We start from the raw sequence: 14,497 nt of genomic DNA, 5'->3' as shown, positions 1-14,497 counted from the left end.
CAGGGCAAGGCTGGACCTGCCCCTTCCTCCCCCACACATGGAATATTTCGAGCCAAAAATTTCCAGTCTCTTCACAAATAGGCAATGTTGGAGGTGGAATCCCAATTCTGGCGATGGACACCTGGAGGACAATGACAGTACTTTTCCATAGGATTGAAAGCCCCAGTTCTTGGTTCATTTTTTATTTGATTGCTTGGATTTTGTTTGGTTTTGTTGTTGCCGTGTTTCCCTGGTGTGCCTGAAGTGTCCAGTCAGAAGCAGAGTGACTCTTGCCAAGTAACTTTGTGGTGCTGTCACTTAATATTAAATCTGGTTTCTGCTGATCTCTTGCTGGGGATTTTTTCAGTGCTCTCAAGCCCTCATTTGTAACAGGGTGAAGGAGCCCTGGCCCAGGCTCTGGCCCTGGGGGACACGGGGATGCTGCTGGGGGGTCCCTGTCCCCCTGTCCCACAGCCCCAGCCCCCCATCCCCATGTCAGGCTCTGGGGTCGATCTCGTGGAACATCCTCTGGGGGAGGCTGCGGCGCCGGGGGCAGGGGGACCCGGGGGGACAGGGGACCCCGCTGTGCACGAGCAGCGTTGGACTGCTCTGGGGGAACTGTGAGGGGAGCTGGGGCAGAGTGACCTCCCCAGTGACCTCACACAGCCACCTGTGATGTCACACAGCCCTTTTGAGATGTCACACAGCATCCTTGTGATGTTACAGAGCCAATTCTGGGATGTCACCCTGGAATGTCATGCAGATGCACTGTGATATCACAGAAGACTCTGTGATGTCAGAAAGTCAGCCTGTGATGCCACAGTCTGTTCTGTGATGACACAGCCTGCTCTATGATGTTACACAACCACCTAGTGATGTCACAACCCACTCGCTGATGTCACAGAGCCACCCTCCATGATGGCAGGATCTGCTTTTTGGCCACACACCTTACTCTATGATGTCACAGACAGCTGTGTGATGTCACAGCCTCCTCAGTGATGTCATAAAACCCTCTCTGTGATTTCATACTGCTACTCTGTAGTGTCACAGCACACACTTTGACCTCACAGCCTGCTCTATGATGTCATACAGCCATGTCATGATGTCACAGCCTGCTCTGTGTTGTCACACAGTCTCCTCTATGATGCTGCAGCTGCTCAGTGACCTCACACAACAAACTCTGTGATGTCATAGCCCAACCTGTGACCTCACACAGACCACTCTGTGCTGTCACACAGCCCCTTGCTGACATCACAGCTGCTCTGTGCCTCTGTGACACAGCCACAGAGGTGCCGCTGTGACACAGCGCTCTCTGGGACATCCCCCAGCCCCTGCCAGTGCTGAGCCCCTGTCAGCTCTGGCTGTGCCCTGCTGGTGTCCCTGAGCTGCCCTGGCAGTGCCCCAGCCCTGCTGGGCTGTGCACAGGAGCTGCTCCTGGCCAGAGCTGTCTCTCTGCAGCGCTGCCCTTGCCAGGAGCTGCCTCTGTGAAAAACGGAAGGTGGTTTTCAGAGTGTCACCTTCTCAGCTGATTTTGTTTGTGTCCTCCTTTCTCTCCTGCCTCTCCTTGCCTGCTCTGTTTCTCTCTCAGTGTCTCTCTTGACCCAGGGCAGCTCCCACCAAAGACCCTGCCCTGATTTAATTCCCAATCCAGGAGCTAGAACAGCCACGGGTGAAGTTATGAAGGCTGGCAGTGAAATGTCACTGTAGGATCTTGCTCCACTTGGCTTTTGGCTCCTTGTGGAGAGCTTTGCTTTTGAGGTCAGGAACATCTTTTCCGGGCTGGGAACTGGAATTCCAGCCCCTGGGATTGTGTTCCATGGATCCCAGAGGGGCATTTCTGAGGCTCCCAGGGTGCTGCTCCTGCCGTGCCCTGCAAGGAGCTGTGCAGGGCCAGGGGACAAGGTCCTGCAGCTCTGTGGGCTCCCGGAGCACACAGCAAAGGTGGCTTTGCTGGACATTTTCCAGCACATTCCCAGCTGGATGCAGAGGGGAGGAGGGAAGCGAGTCCCTGACAGAATCCCGGAACGATTGCGGTGGGAAAGGACCCGCAGGTTGGGATCCCATGAAGGAGAGACGCCTCTGCCCCAGTGAAAGTGCGAATGAGACCGTGGGAGCGCAACCTAAGAATTGTATTGAGCATGGATTGAACTGAACAAAAAATGGGAATGACAGAGAGACAGAAAGAAATAGGTAGGCGGTCTCAGAGGGATAGAAAGAACTAGGAAAAGGCTCAGGCCCCGGCTCCGCAGCTCCCAGGGACACCCGCAGGGCGCAGCGCCTTTCACAATTCCAGCCAATCAGAGGACACGCTCAACAATTCCAGCCAACCAGAGCTTTTCTGGCCGATGACTCACTGGGTGCCAGGTGGATCCGCAGCGGCCCCAGAGCGGAATTTGGGCTCAGGCTGGGGGGACGGATCCGCCCCGGGGGGTCCCCGAGCCCCCTGCCCACCCCTGGGGCCGATCGGGGACTCCCCCACCCAGCAGCCGGGGCAGGGGGTGGGAAAGGGAGCCCCGGGCTGGGAGGGGAGGAACTGCAGGGAGGAAGAGGAGGGAGAGGAGGAGGAGCGGGAGAATCCAGGCGCTTGCAGCGCCCGCACGCTGAGCCTGCAGCACCCCCTGCCCCGGGAGCATCGCCCCCAGCCCCGAGCCGCAGCTGAGGGGGAGGCCGAGCTCGCCCCAGCTCTACCGAGGGGTCTCCAGGAGGATTTTTTTGGAGAGTGTTGGGAGCTGGCAGATCCTGGACTCCAGCCCCGGATATCTCCGGGCTCCCTAGAGGAGCTTTTTCGGGGGGAGAGGAGCTGCAATCGCCCCTCGGGAGGGTCCTGGGGGGTCCGGGTGGGGATGGCCTGGTACTGACAGGTTGGGACATTGGTTTTGGGGAACCCCGTGAGAGCCGGGGCTGTGGAACGTGGGAGCCCCGGGGCGGGGAGAGGGGAAGGGGCGATACCGGAGCCGGGATACCCCCGGCAGCCCGGAGATGAGGAGGGGACAGGACCCCCTGACCCTGACAGGGGCGCGTCCTGGGGTGACTTCATGATCCATTGGCCTGTTTAGCCCAGAAATTAGTTCTGTACCTCTGAGGCTAGTTCTGAGAATGAAGTGGAGGAAGAAGAAATGTGCAGTTTGTTTTCAGAAACTGCACTGGCTCCTCTACGTTCCGGGTCCTGGGCTGTTGTGATGCCTTAAGGAGCTGGAACAGATGCTAGAGGGAGTTAAGAGGAATAAAGTGGTGTCCTAGGTTACAATATAAAGATGTATTTCATTCCCACCCTCAAGAGCTGTTGAAACCAGGAGGGGCCCATCAATGCCTTGCCACATGACTCAGAGATAACTCCCTCCATGAGCCATTTCTGTTTAATGGGTAATTAAGGACCCACCCCATGACTCAGGATATCAGCCCATTGTGAGATGCTCTGCCCAGGTAGGAGAGCAGCTAAGCATCCCCACCTGGATATAATCTGGGATTTGGGACAGAACAAGCTGTCCTTACCCACTGGTTTCGAGAGGCCAAGAGCTACTACATATTTTCTACAGCATCACTACTTCAACAAGACCATTTCATCTGGACTGCTACCACCACCCTAACTCACAGGGTGTCAGCTTGTATTCTGACTCTGTCAGTGTTTTGTTTTTTTTTTTTTTCTTGCATTATTGCATGTATTTGGGGTTTTTTTCCCTTTTCATAATAAATTGTATTTCTGACTTGGAGTGTCTCACTGGTTTTGCTTTCAAGCCAGAACATATATATAATATAATAAAATAATCAAATTTTTTATCTATGTAATTAAAAATTGATAATGTGAAATAAGGCTGACACTCGTAATATGTCAGCTTTGGCTGCTCACTGTGATACTAAATGCCCTATAGAAAAGAACTGGCCAAGACCCAGGTGTCAGTGGTAAACTTTGTGAGATTGTATACAACAAATAAAAAAGGAAGGGATGAAATTGGCAATTTTTATAGGATTTGCTGATACTGTCATGTGGAATGCTTTATCTATTACTGTGAGAAATGTAGTGATTAAGACTTCTGGGTTTTTCATGTCCCAGACAATCCACAAGCTGCAGGATTGGTTGAATGGGTGAAGGGTTTGTTAAAAGAGCAGTTGAACAAATGAGGAGATGGGAACCTGTCCCCATGGAGAACCCATCTCCCAGATGTGCTCCATGCCCTTAACAATGGCCCACTGGGGAAATGGAAACCCTGTGGCTGTGCACAGCTGCACCCAATTTGCACCTACAACCAGGGGCATTGAGGCTTGGACTGCCAGGGAAATTGTTGTGGGTGTGATGGCCCCTGGCAGGGCCAGCCCAGAGGCTGCAGGGCTGGACCTTCATGCCTTGGAATTAATTAGCATAAATCAGAAACAAATGAGAGTTATCCATACAGGAACAGGAAATCAGATTCCTTCAGGACACTTTCATTTGGAAACTGCTCACTTAGGGCTTGGCTTTGCAAAGTGTTCATGTCCTGGGAGGAGGAACTGATGCAGATTATCAAGGAGAAATGAAAGGAATTGTGTTAAACAGCAGTGAACAAGATTGGATTATTCAATCCCATGGCAGAGTAGCAGAATTATTGATATTGTCAGTTATTAAAACAATTGCAAAAAAAGGACATCTACCTCAAATCACTGCTGTTGGTAGAGATAAAGGGTTTGGATGCAGCAGTCCTAATAATGGAGCCAGAGAGTGGGTCCAGAGGCCAAAAGGTCCTCCTGAGGCAGCTGAAGGAACAACTCTGGGGAAAGACAGCACTGTATGAATCCTGAAACCTGGGCAGGAACAATGGGAATATGTTCCTGCAGCCAAATGTGAGAACAAGGAGATATTACAGGATACTGTTTTACACATCCTGCCAGACCAAATCTCCCTGTTTGCCTCAATGGCCCCTTTGGAAAATGCTCTGATCAACAGGGTTCCCTGTGAAGGCTGCTGTGACACTGAGGGACTTGCACACAAATTCCATCCAGGAGCCTGGGTGCCCTCAGGGACTGGGACCCGGCCCCCTTCCAGCCAAAGGGGAAAGGGCCCCACCAAGCCTTGTTAGCCACAGACAACATGTTAAAGCTGAACAGCAAAGGACCTTAGAGGCATTGTTCTGGAGTTAAAAAGGCTCCAGCTCCATGGACAACAGAATTATTGTTCCTAACTCAAATGAGCAAATGAGATTGAGAAAAAAGAATGAAGAACAGTGTCACTAAAGTACTATTGATGTCTGGTGGTTGTACCTTGATAATCAGCCAGAATCTTCGTTTGCCACAAACACCACCAGTGTTTCACCAAGGGATTAGTCATCAAAATTTACTGATTAGTTCTGAAAATTTCAAGATCAGGGTAGCCAAATTACTCCATGTCACTAATTGCTGGGTTTGTTCTCAGCTGAAGTTGGGAGGAATGGGGTTCCCTTGGAGGGCCCACCCTGTGGGCTGGCCAGAACTCAGTCCATGGGCTCTGACTCATAACTGTCAATGAAGGGACAGTTCAAGAAAACACAGGAATAGAATAATCCGTTTGACAGGATTCACTAAGATTTCCCTTCAGGAGAAACCCAAGCCTGTTCTAGTTACAGAGGCCACAGTGTGAGAGGATTTCTGTGCTTTACCATCACTCCCAATGTCAGTAGAACTTGGGCTGCTGGAGCTGGTCAATGTCAGGGTTACCCCACTCCTGACTGCAGGGCCACCATTTAGGGTCCTTCAGCAACAACCACAAGGAAGACCTGGAGCCCAGAGAACATTTTCCTCCCAAGGAGTGCCTTGGGTTTCAGAAAGCAAAAGATTCTGGTTCATCCTGTGCCCCATGTGTGCTGCCCCGTCCTGTGGAGTACACTGGATGGATTATTAGAAGAAGTAGCACATAATGCTGTTAAAATGTCCAATAAGCACATCCTATGGGCTCCAACAAATACAAATGGGGACTCCACAGAACCGCATGGCCTTGGATTATCTGCTTGCTGGCCAAGGAGGAGCCTGGGCTGTCATGGCACAGGAATGTTGCACTGCTGTCAGTGATGGGTTTGAAGGCCAACAGTCAGCAATCACCTTGATAGAAGGAGCAGGAGAAGAGTGGCAGAAAGAAGAAAATTCTTCTTGGTGGGATTGGCTTCATGGCTACCAAAGGAGGCTGCTGTGAAATGCATTTGTGGCAGTGTCTGTCATCATTGCAGTGTGTGCACTTGGTGTGCACTCTAACATTCTATGTTCGAGTTGTTGTGACACTTAGTGCTGGGAAGTGGAGTATTGAGACTTGTCTTAAAAGAGACAGTCTCAAGAAAAGAGAGGCATTTGATAAAGAAGAGAGAATAGTAGCAACTCTTTAGGCATGTTTGAAAAGGAATGTGAATAGCTCTGAGTAATGAAATGTAACAGCACTTAATTGAAGCACAAGGGGAGATGCCTTTATGCCTAATACCTACATCTAAACTGTGTTATTGAAAGAATGGTTATGAAGGTTGTACTTCATTGTAGGTCTCAGGACCCATCCAAGTAGCAAGGCCTGAACAGGCCCTGAGGCAAAGTTCATCTCTAGATGAACCTTCCAACGTTATATTTGTATCCACTCCCTAACAAAGCATTATTAACAACATGATCAGTGGATGTGTTCCTTGATAAAACATGGATTTCTCTTTCTGTATTCAGAAACCAGACAAGGCCCCATCTGGCCTTGTTTGGGGGTGAAGGATCAAAGTCAACTCCCTTGATTCCTCCTTGAGCCCTGGCCAGGCTTTGGGAGAAACCAATCAGGAGAATGAAACCAGATGTTCCCACACTAGCAGTGATGTCAGTTTGTTTATTTGACAGTGTAAAAGCTGTGTCCTTTCACAGAAGGCTTGGAGGCTCCTTGCCTGCAAAGGTGGAGGCACCTGCGGGAATTCCCAGTGTCTGGGAGTGGCTCTGCAGTCCTTGTCTGCCCCAGCTGATGTGTGGATCTGGGTGATGGTAAAGTCCGAGGGTAACTGGTGATGGATCTTTATTTAATCACTGCAGGCAATCTATGTTGGTAATGACTGGTGTGCACTGGATTGCTGAGCTTCTTTTGTAATTCTTTGCTCACGATTATGTGCTTTGCTGAGATTATCCTTTTGTAATTCTTTGCAGCTGTGCATTATATAAATTACAGGATTCCTTAAGCTGGTGTCTGTGTCTTTGGTACTGACCCTGCCCAATGGTGAAACAGGGCCCCCTCTTGCCTAAGAGTTACCTGGGAAGGCAAAACCCCTCACTCCAACATCCCTTCCTCCTTGTTCCCCGCACTTCATACACTGAACATGATGTCCTGTGGTCTGGGGTATCCCCGGGGTCAGTTGGGGTCACCTGTCCTGGCTGTGTCCCCTGCCAAGCTTCCCCACAGCCCCAGCCCCTGCCCAGGGTGGCTGGAGGAGGGGCAGGACAGGCCTTGGCTCTGTTGCAGCTCAGCAAGAACAAAACCATCTCTGAGTGCTCAGCCCTGTGCTCAGCACCCGGCCCAGCCGTGTCTCAGTGCCAGTGTCTGTGCCCTCAGTCCCTGCCAGGGCTTTCCATGGCAGCTGCCAGGACAGGTGACCCAGGTGTCACCCCCAGTGAGGGCTGCCATGGAAACAGTGCCAGCACTGCCCCTTTCTGTCTGGCTGAGCTGGCCTTTGGCCCTGGCAGTGCCCTTTGCTGCTGGTTCCTGGTGCCTGAGCGGCCAGCGCGGCACAGGGCAGGTGGCCATGGCACAAGCCCCCAGCCAGGGATCCCCTCTGGCTCTGGGCAGTGACAGCAGCCCTGAGCAAGGGGCTGGTGCGCTGGGGTCGGTGCAGTGTCCATCCAACAGTGTCTTGTAATGGCCCAGTGCAGACTGGGATGATGATCCACCCTCACAGCTGGCCCAGGGCAGCTCTGCAGTGCCCTTCCCCACAGCCTGTCTGCACAGAAGCACTTGCTGGGTGCTCTGCATTTCCCTTCCCTCACTCTTGGGTCTCTCCCACACCTCCCAACTCGGAGCTTTCAGCTGCAAGGAGTTCAAAGCTGGTCTGTCCTTCAGGAGTTGGTCTAACTCTGCCCTGAACAAACTCTGGATTTGTGTTTATTGCAGAACTTCCTGTGTGTCTAAAATATTCCTTGCAGGGTTCTGCCTTGGGGAAGGGGAACCTCCTTGGTGGCAGCTTGGGCTTGGCACACACTTGAGGAGGATGTCTGTTTTCAACGGGAAAACTCAGGAGTTTTAGATTGGTTCAAAATACAATAGAAGATGACCCCTCTTTGGCTGTGTACAGCCAGTTCTCTGAGCAAAGCAGGTCCCAGGTGAGTGAGGAGAGACAAAATGGGCATGGGGAATGTGGAACAAGGTTGTCCACGCTGCATCAGACCTCAAGGCACAGCTTCTCTGAGCAGGCCAGAGCTCCTTAGGAGAGTCCCTGCTGGATCAATATCAGTCACTGAATGCTGCAATCACCTCTTGTGTAATAAGAACAGCAATAAAAGACACCCTTTAAAATAGGAATACATACTTGCTAGAAGCTCTTTGAAATATTTCTCCATAACTGAAAAAGGAAACCCACCTAATGAACTGCAGTAGAGTGGAGGTAAATCAAGGCAGAGCCATGGTTTGTCAGGACTTGCTTGATGCTAACAAGCCCCATGGTGCATTTGGAGCTGAGCCCTGGAACCTCAGGACCGGAGAGGAGATTGTACAAACCTGTCCAGGAGTCAAAGTCAGAAGAAAACCCCAAAGTGTGTCTCAAGGCATGAATGGGTCCCACTGAGTTCCATCCCAACACAGGCTCCTCATGGACTCCTTGGAGGAGAGAATTGGGAGCCAGGATGGCACAAAAACTTCTCAAAGACTCAGTGTGAAAAGGAAAATCCAAAGTACTTTAAAAACCTTGAGTACCTCAAAGTATTAATGAGCCCCACTGAGTGTCAGTACAAAGCTCTCAAGGGACTCGTTAAAGCAGATAATTGGGGCCATGATTGCACAGACCTCTCACAGAGTCTTTATGAAAAGGGAAACACCAAGTACCTTAAAATAACGGAAGTACCTTGAAGTATTAATGACCCCCACTGAGTGTTGTTACTGACAAAGCCTCTCCAGGGACTAATTACAGCAGATAATTGGAGGCCATGATTGCACAAAACTCTCAGAGACTCCAAGGCAAAAGCCAAACCCAAAGTCCTTTGAAAAACCTGCATTCCCTGGGACATTCAGGAGCCGCCAGGGCCATTGCTGAGCAAGGCTCCCCAGGGACTCCTTCCAGCAGATCCTTGAGGCCACTGGGATGTGGGCTAGGGGGGGATGCTGAGGGCAGGACAAGGGGCTGACAGTGCCCAGCCTGGCTGGGGCTGTGCCAGGAGGCCCCAGGGCCTCAGGACAAGGTGTCTCCTCCCAGCCCTTGCTGGCACAGACCCTGCTGTGCCCCAGGGCACCAAGACTTGGCTTCTCTTTGTCCCCACCTGGCATCAGTGCCTCCAGTTCTCTGCTCTGCCTGGGGCCTGGGGACACTTTCTCAATTTTTTCCCTCAGAGGGACCCATTAAAAGTCCAAGAAAGTTTGGAGTTGGATTCTGACTTGGAGTTCTGGAGAGGTTTCTTCAGCTGCCTCTCAGGGACTGATGTTCAGGGCCTGAGCACAAAGCCCCAGAGGGTCATTAATGTCCTTGTGCTGTGTCTGTGCTGCTGAGCTGGACTGGGCTCCTGGCACAGAGGCAGCTCCTGGTAAGCAAGAAGAGCTTCAAAAGCACATTTCTCTTGATGAGCAGCTCTTCTGCCAGCCCAGCAGGGCTGGGGCACTGCCTGCAGCCAGCCCGGGCACAGCCCAGAGAGCTTCAATCCGTCAGGGCTGGGAAGGTGCTGGGAAGTGCCTGGGGCAGAATCCCTGCCAGCCCTTGGCACAGGAACCTCTGGCTGCAGGACAATGCAGCTGCAGCTCCTGGAGCCATCTCCTAAAGCTGGAACATCCCAATACCTGCAGACCCTGTGAGTACAACTCTGACTATTTCTGCTGCAGGGGAGATGAAATGCTCCTGAATCTCTGACATGCTGGGGGCTTCTTATCAGTCACAGAATATTTCCAGGAGAAGGATTTTGATAAATATGAGGAAATTTCTTGAGACTTTGCATTCAGTTTCATACTATTAGAGAATGGAAGAAAAGGGAGATCAATATTAAAGGTTTATTATGAATTATATTATGAGTTAGGAATTATTGAATTATTATGAATCATTAATTAAATATTAGTTATGAATTTTGACAAGTGCTTGAGACATCCAAACTGTTACTTTTAGTGATCAGTAGGTTCACAACAGATCCATAATGTTCTTTCAGCCACTCTGTCCATGGACAGCACCAGCATCACCTTTGCTGGACCCATCAGGCTCAGTCTGAGCTGTCCTTTCTCCAAGCTGCAAACAGAACCTGCCCACAGCCAGTGCCCTAAAAACAGGCAGGGTTCTGTCAGGCAAGGGAGAGTGCACAGAGATTTGGGGTCTGTGAGTGCTGGCAGGGAGAGATCAGGCACAGGGAAACACCTGCAAGAGGAAAATCTCCAGGAAGCAGAGAGAAGATCAGGGAAGGGGAGGAAACAAAACCCAGCAATGCTGTGGCAGGGAGAGTTTAGAGATCTCCACAGGATCCCCTCCAGTGCAGCCCTTCCCTCTGAACAAGCCCCCTCCCTCCTGTTCCCCAGCCAAGCCTCTGCCCTCAGGGCCGGGGCTCCAAGGCGTGAAGCCCCTCCTGTGCAGGCAGAGCTGCAGCAGAGCCGTGGGGCAGCTCTGCAGCCCCGGGCCCAGTTCCCTCTGCAGAGCACAGGGCTGGGAGCAGCTGCCCGGCCCTGGGGGCTCTGGGAGGGGGCACAGCTGGCTCAGGGTGACGCTGTCCCCAGTGCAAGGCTCTGGGCAATGCTGTCAGTGCAGCCAGGGAAGGAGCTGCATCTCCCTTCATCCAATGCCATCATAAGGACACTTGGGAGTCTCCCTGAGATTTCAGTCCAAGCTGGGACCTTCAATCCAGGATGCAAACCTGTCCTGGAGCATGTCTGAGTTATAAGATTTATGGGGAAAGGCAGAGGTGTTCTGACACTGAAAATGCTGCTGGGTTGGTGAAATGAGCAAAGTGAGTCCTTGGCTACAAATGTGGAGCTGGGCTGTGGTGGATCCATCTGCTCTCAGCAGTGCCTGGTGACCTTTACAAAAAACTTAGGAGTGCACAAATCCTCCAAGTGAGGAAAGTGAAAGTCCAGAGAAACTCCAAACACAGTCAAGTGAGAGACCATCTCCCTGCAATCTCCACTCATAATCTTTCCTCAGGGGAACTAACTGTGTTCTACCAAAGGGAAACAGAAATGCTGAGGGTTTCTGATATCCAAGAATAGCAGGAGAGACATGGGAGGAGCTTAAAAAGAAAACCTCAGAACTCTTAAACACTGAAGAGTGTCTGTGTGGGTTACAGAGGAGGGTGTCTGGGAAATGCCTTTGATTTTGGTTACAGGCATCTCCTCTAACCTTTCACTGTCCTTTCTCCATGAACAGATCCCCATGTGCAGCGCCAGCAAATGTCCAACAGCAGCCCCATCAGGCACTTCCTCCTGCTGGCATTGGCAGACACGCGGCAGCTGCAGCTCCTGCACTTCTGCCTCTTGCTGGGCATCTCCCTGCCTGCCCTCCTGGGCAACGGCCTCATCATCAGCGCCGTAGCCTGCGGCCACCACCTGCACACGCCCATGTTCTTCTTCCTGCTCAACCTGGCCCTCAGCCACCTGGGCTCCATCTGCACCACTGTCCCCAAAGCCATGCACAATTCCCTCTGGCACACCACCACCATCTCCTACACAGGATGTGCTGCACAGCTCTTCTTCTTTTTTTTCTTCATCTCAGCAGACTATTTCCTCCTGACCATCATGTGCTACGACCGCTACGTGTCCATCTGCAAACCCCTGCACTACGGGACCCTCCTGGGCAGCAGAGCTTGTGCCCACATGGCAGCAGCTGCCTGGGCCAGTGCCTTTCTCTATTCACTGCTGCACACAGCCAATACATTTTCCCTGCCCCTGTGCCATGGCAATGTCCTGGGCCAGTTCTTCTGTGAAATCCCACACATCCTCAAACTCTCCTGCTCCAAATACTACTTCAGGGAACTTGGGCTAACTGCTTTTAGTGCTTGTTTAGCATTTGGTTGTTTTGTGTTCATTGTTTTCTCCTATGTGCAGATCTTCAGGGCTGTGCTCAGGATCCCCTCTGAGCAGGGACAGCACAAAGCCTTTTCCACCTGCCTCCCTCACCTGGCTGTGGTCTCTCTGTTCCTCAGCACTGCAGTGTTTGCCTACCTGAAGCCTCCCTCGATCTCCTCCCCATCCCTGGATCTGGCCCTGTCAGTTCTGTATGCGGTGGTGGCTCCAGCCCTGAACCCCCTCATCTACAGCCTGAGGAACCAGGAGCTCAAGGCTGCAGTGAGGAAACTGATGACTGGATGATTTCAGAAACATTAAACTGCTGGCCAAATTCTGCCAATCACTTGTAATAAAAGTCATCTTTGATACTTCTTCTTGATTTCCGTGTGGAGATGCTTTTCTTTGTTTTACTTATTTGATATTGTCCATAAAAAAATGTCATTTTTTGTGCCATTTCTCATTTTCCTTCTCTCCACCTTCCCTGTGTCCATACACTGAGTCAGTGAGGGGTTGCGCTCTCAATGCCTTTAAATTAACTAATGGATCTCCCAGCAGATTTTTCTGCAGAGATGCCCTTTTGCTGCCTTCTCTGGAGCTGCAACAGCAATGTCTGTGTGCAGAGCTGGGGCAGATCAGTGCTGGCCCAGCAGCTGTGCCCAGCAGCAGCAGCAGCACTTGGTGTTGCCAGTGCTGCTGCCGTGGCCCTGCCCCGCTGCCCTGGTGGCCCTGGTGTTGCTGCAGGGCCTGAGTGCTCTCGGGGCCGGGCACAGTCCTGGGGGTGTCAGTGCCGGGGCTGCAGCAGGGACAGGCCATGGGCACTGCTGGGGCAGCGCTGACGCCTCAGGCCAGGCCCTGGGGGCTGCAGGCTCCTTGCCCAGGCTCTCTCAAGAACACGGCCAGGCCAATGCTCAGCACAGAAAAGCCCCAGGGTGAGCAGCCCCAGGCTGGCCGTGGGCAGGCTGGGGGCAAACAGCATGGCTGGGGCTCTGCAAGGGCCCTGGGGGAGACCGGAAGGAGCAGCAGAGCAGGGGCTGATCCATCCCCAGTGCGCTGCACAGCCCAGGGCAGCGTCCCAGAGCATCCTCATGGAGCTGGCAACAACATCCCCCCTCTGCAGCCCTGGCCTCTCCCCCAGCTCACACAGGTGCTGCATCCTTGCAGGCACAGCCACGGCAGCACTGGCTCAGGAGCCCCTGTTTGCATTGCACAGAGCAGGCAGGAGCAGCCCCATGCTGCTGCTGTGGGGACATGAACCTGAGGGAGCACAAATGCCATCAGCCCCTGGGGCCAGCAAGGGCTGGGGGACACCAGGGAAACCACTCAGCTTTGTCCTGGCCTCTGCAGTCAGCCAGAAAGTTTGTTCCCATTAGCTGGGAGATTCCTCTTCCACTGCAGATGCTATTACTCGGAGCCAGGGCTGCCTGACAGCCACCCCCAAACTGCCCTCAGCATTTCCTTGGCTTCACCTTTGCTTTTTTTTCCCCTTTGTTTTTGTACCAAATTCATCCTCTTGCCACGCCCTGTTCCCTGCCCTGCAAACAGCCCATCCCTGTTTGCCCTTTCCTCTCTGGCCCCACTCCCCATTGCAGTTCCTGACTTGGCACCATGGGAACATCCCTTGGGCAGCAGGATCATCCTCCAAGTGCTGCAGGAATTGTCTGCAGGCTCCTGCAGTGCCTGGTGCTGCTCCCTTGCCAGAGGCACCCCAGGCCAGGGGGGCACATCTGGGCTGCTGTGTCTGCCTGTGGGGCTCCCTGTTCTGGGCAATGAGGAGGAGCTGCAGAGGCTCTGCAGGACTGACAGGATGGGCTTTGGGCCTAGGAGGAGAAGCTGAGGCGCCTGGGTTGCTGGAGCTTCTGAAGAGGAGGCCCAGGGCTCATCCTGCACCTGCTGCAAGGGTGGTTTCAGAGAATCCCAGAATCAGCAAGGTTGGAAAAGTCCTTGGAGATCATCAAGTCCAACCTATGCCCTGACACACCACCTTGTCTCTCCCGGGCCTCCTCTTCTCCAGGATAAACAACTCCAGCTCCCTCAGCCTCTTTTCACAGGACTTGTGCTCCAGACCCTTCACCAGTCTTGTTGCCCTTCTCTGGACACACTCCAGCCCCTCCACGTTCTTGCTAAATTTGGGGTCCCAGAACTGGACACAGCACCCGAGGTGCTGCCCAACCAGCGCCCAGCACAGGGGAAGAATTGCTCTCCTGGTCCTGCTGGTGACACCATTCCTGGTCCATAGGAGTGCCAGGGGTTGGATGAGGGAAATGGTCGGGAAGGGGCAGGAGACACAGTCTGATTGACTCTCAGCCATGAAGGGTCTTGATTTTCATACCTATTCAGTCTGCATTAGAAGGTGCTGGGGGTCAATATCAACTGGACATTGCTTATATCAAT

General features: G+C 52.5%; 1 protein-coding gene and 1 pseudogene across 1 annotated transcript; one reads left to right on the top strand and one right to left on the bottom strand.

The window, feature by feature from the left end:
- The window catches only part of LOC135306051 (zinc finger protein 271-like), a 366,476-nt pseudogene that overhangs the window by 255,999 nt on the left and 95,980 nt on the right, over positions 1–14,497 (bottom strand).
- Positions 11,492–14,453, top strand: LOC135305649 (olfactory receptor 14J1-like). The gene is made up of 2 exons (XM_064429388.1): positions 11,492–12,394; positions 14,430–14,453. The coding sequence occupies exons 1-2, from the start codon at positions 11,492–11,494 to the stop codon at positions 14,451–14,453; spliced, it is 927 nt and encodes a 308-aa protein (XP_064285458.1).

Source organism: Passer domesticus, chromosome 8, assembly GCF_036417665.1.
Source record: "Passer domesticus isolate bPasDom1 chromosome 8, bPasDom1.hap1, whole genome shotgun sequence".
NCBI lineage: Eukaryota > Metazoa > Chordata > Aves > Passeriformes > Passeridae > Passer > Passer domesticus.
The sequence above is the reverse complement of the archived record's forward strand: the minus strand, read 5'-3'. Positions and strand labels throughout refer to the sequence as shown.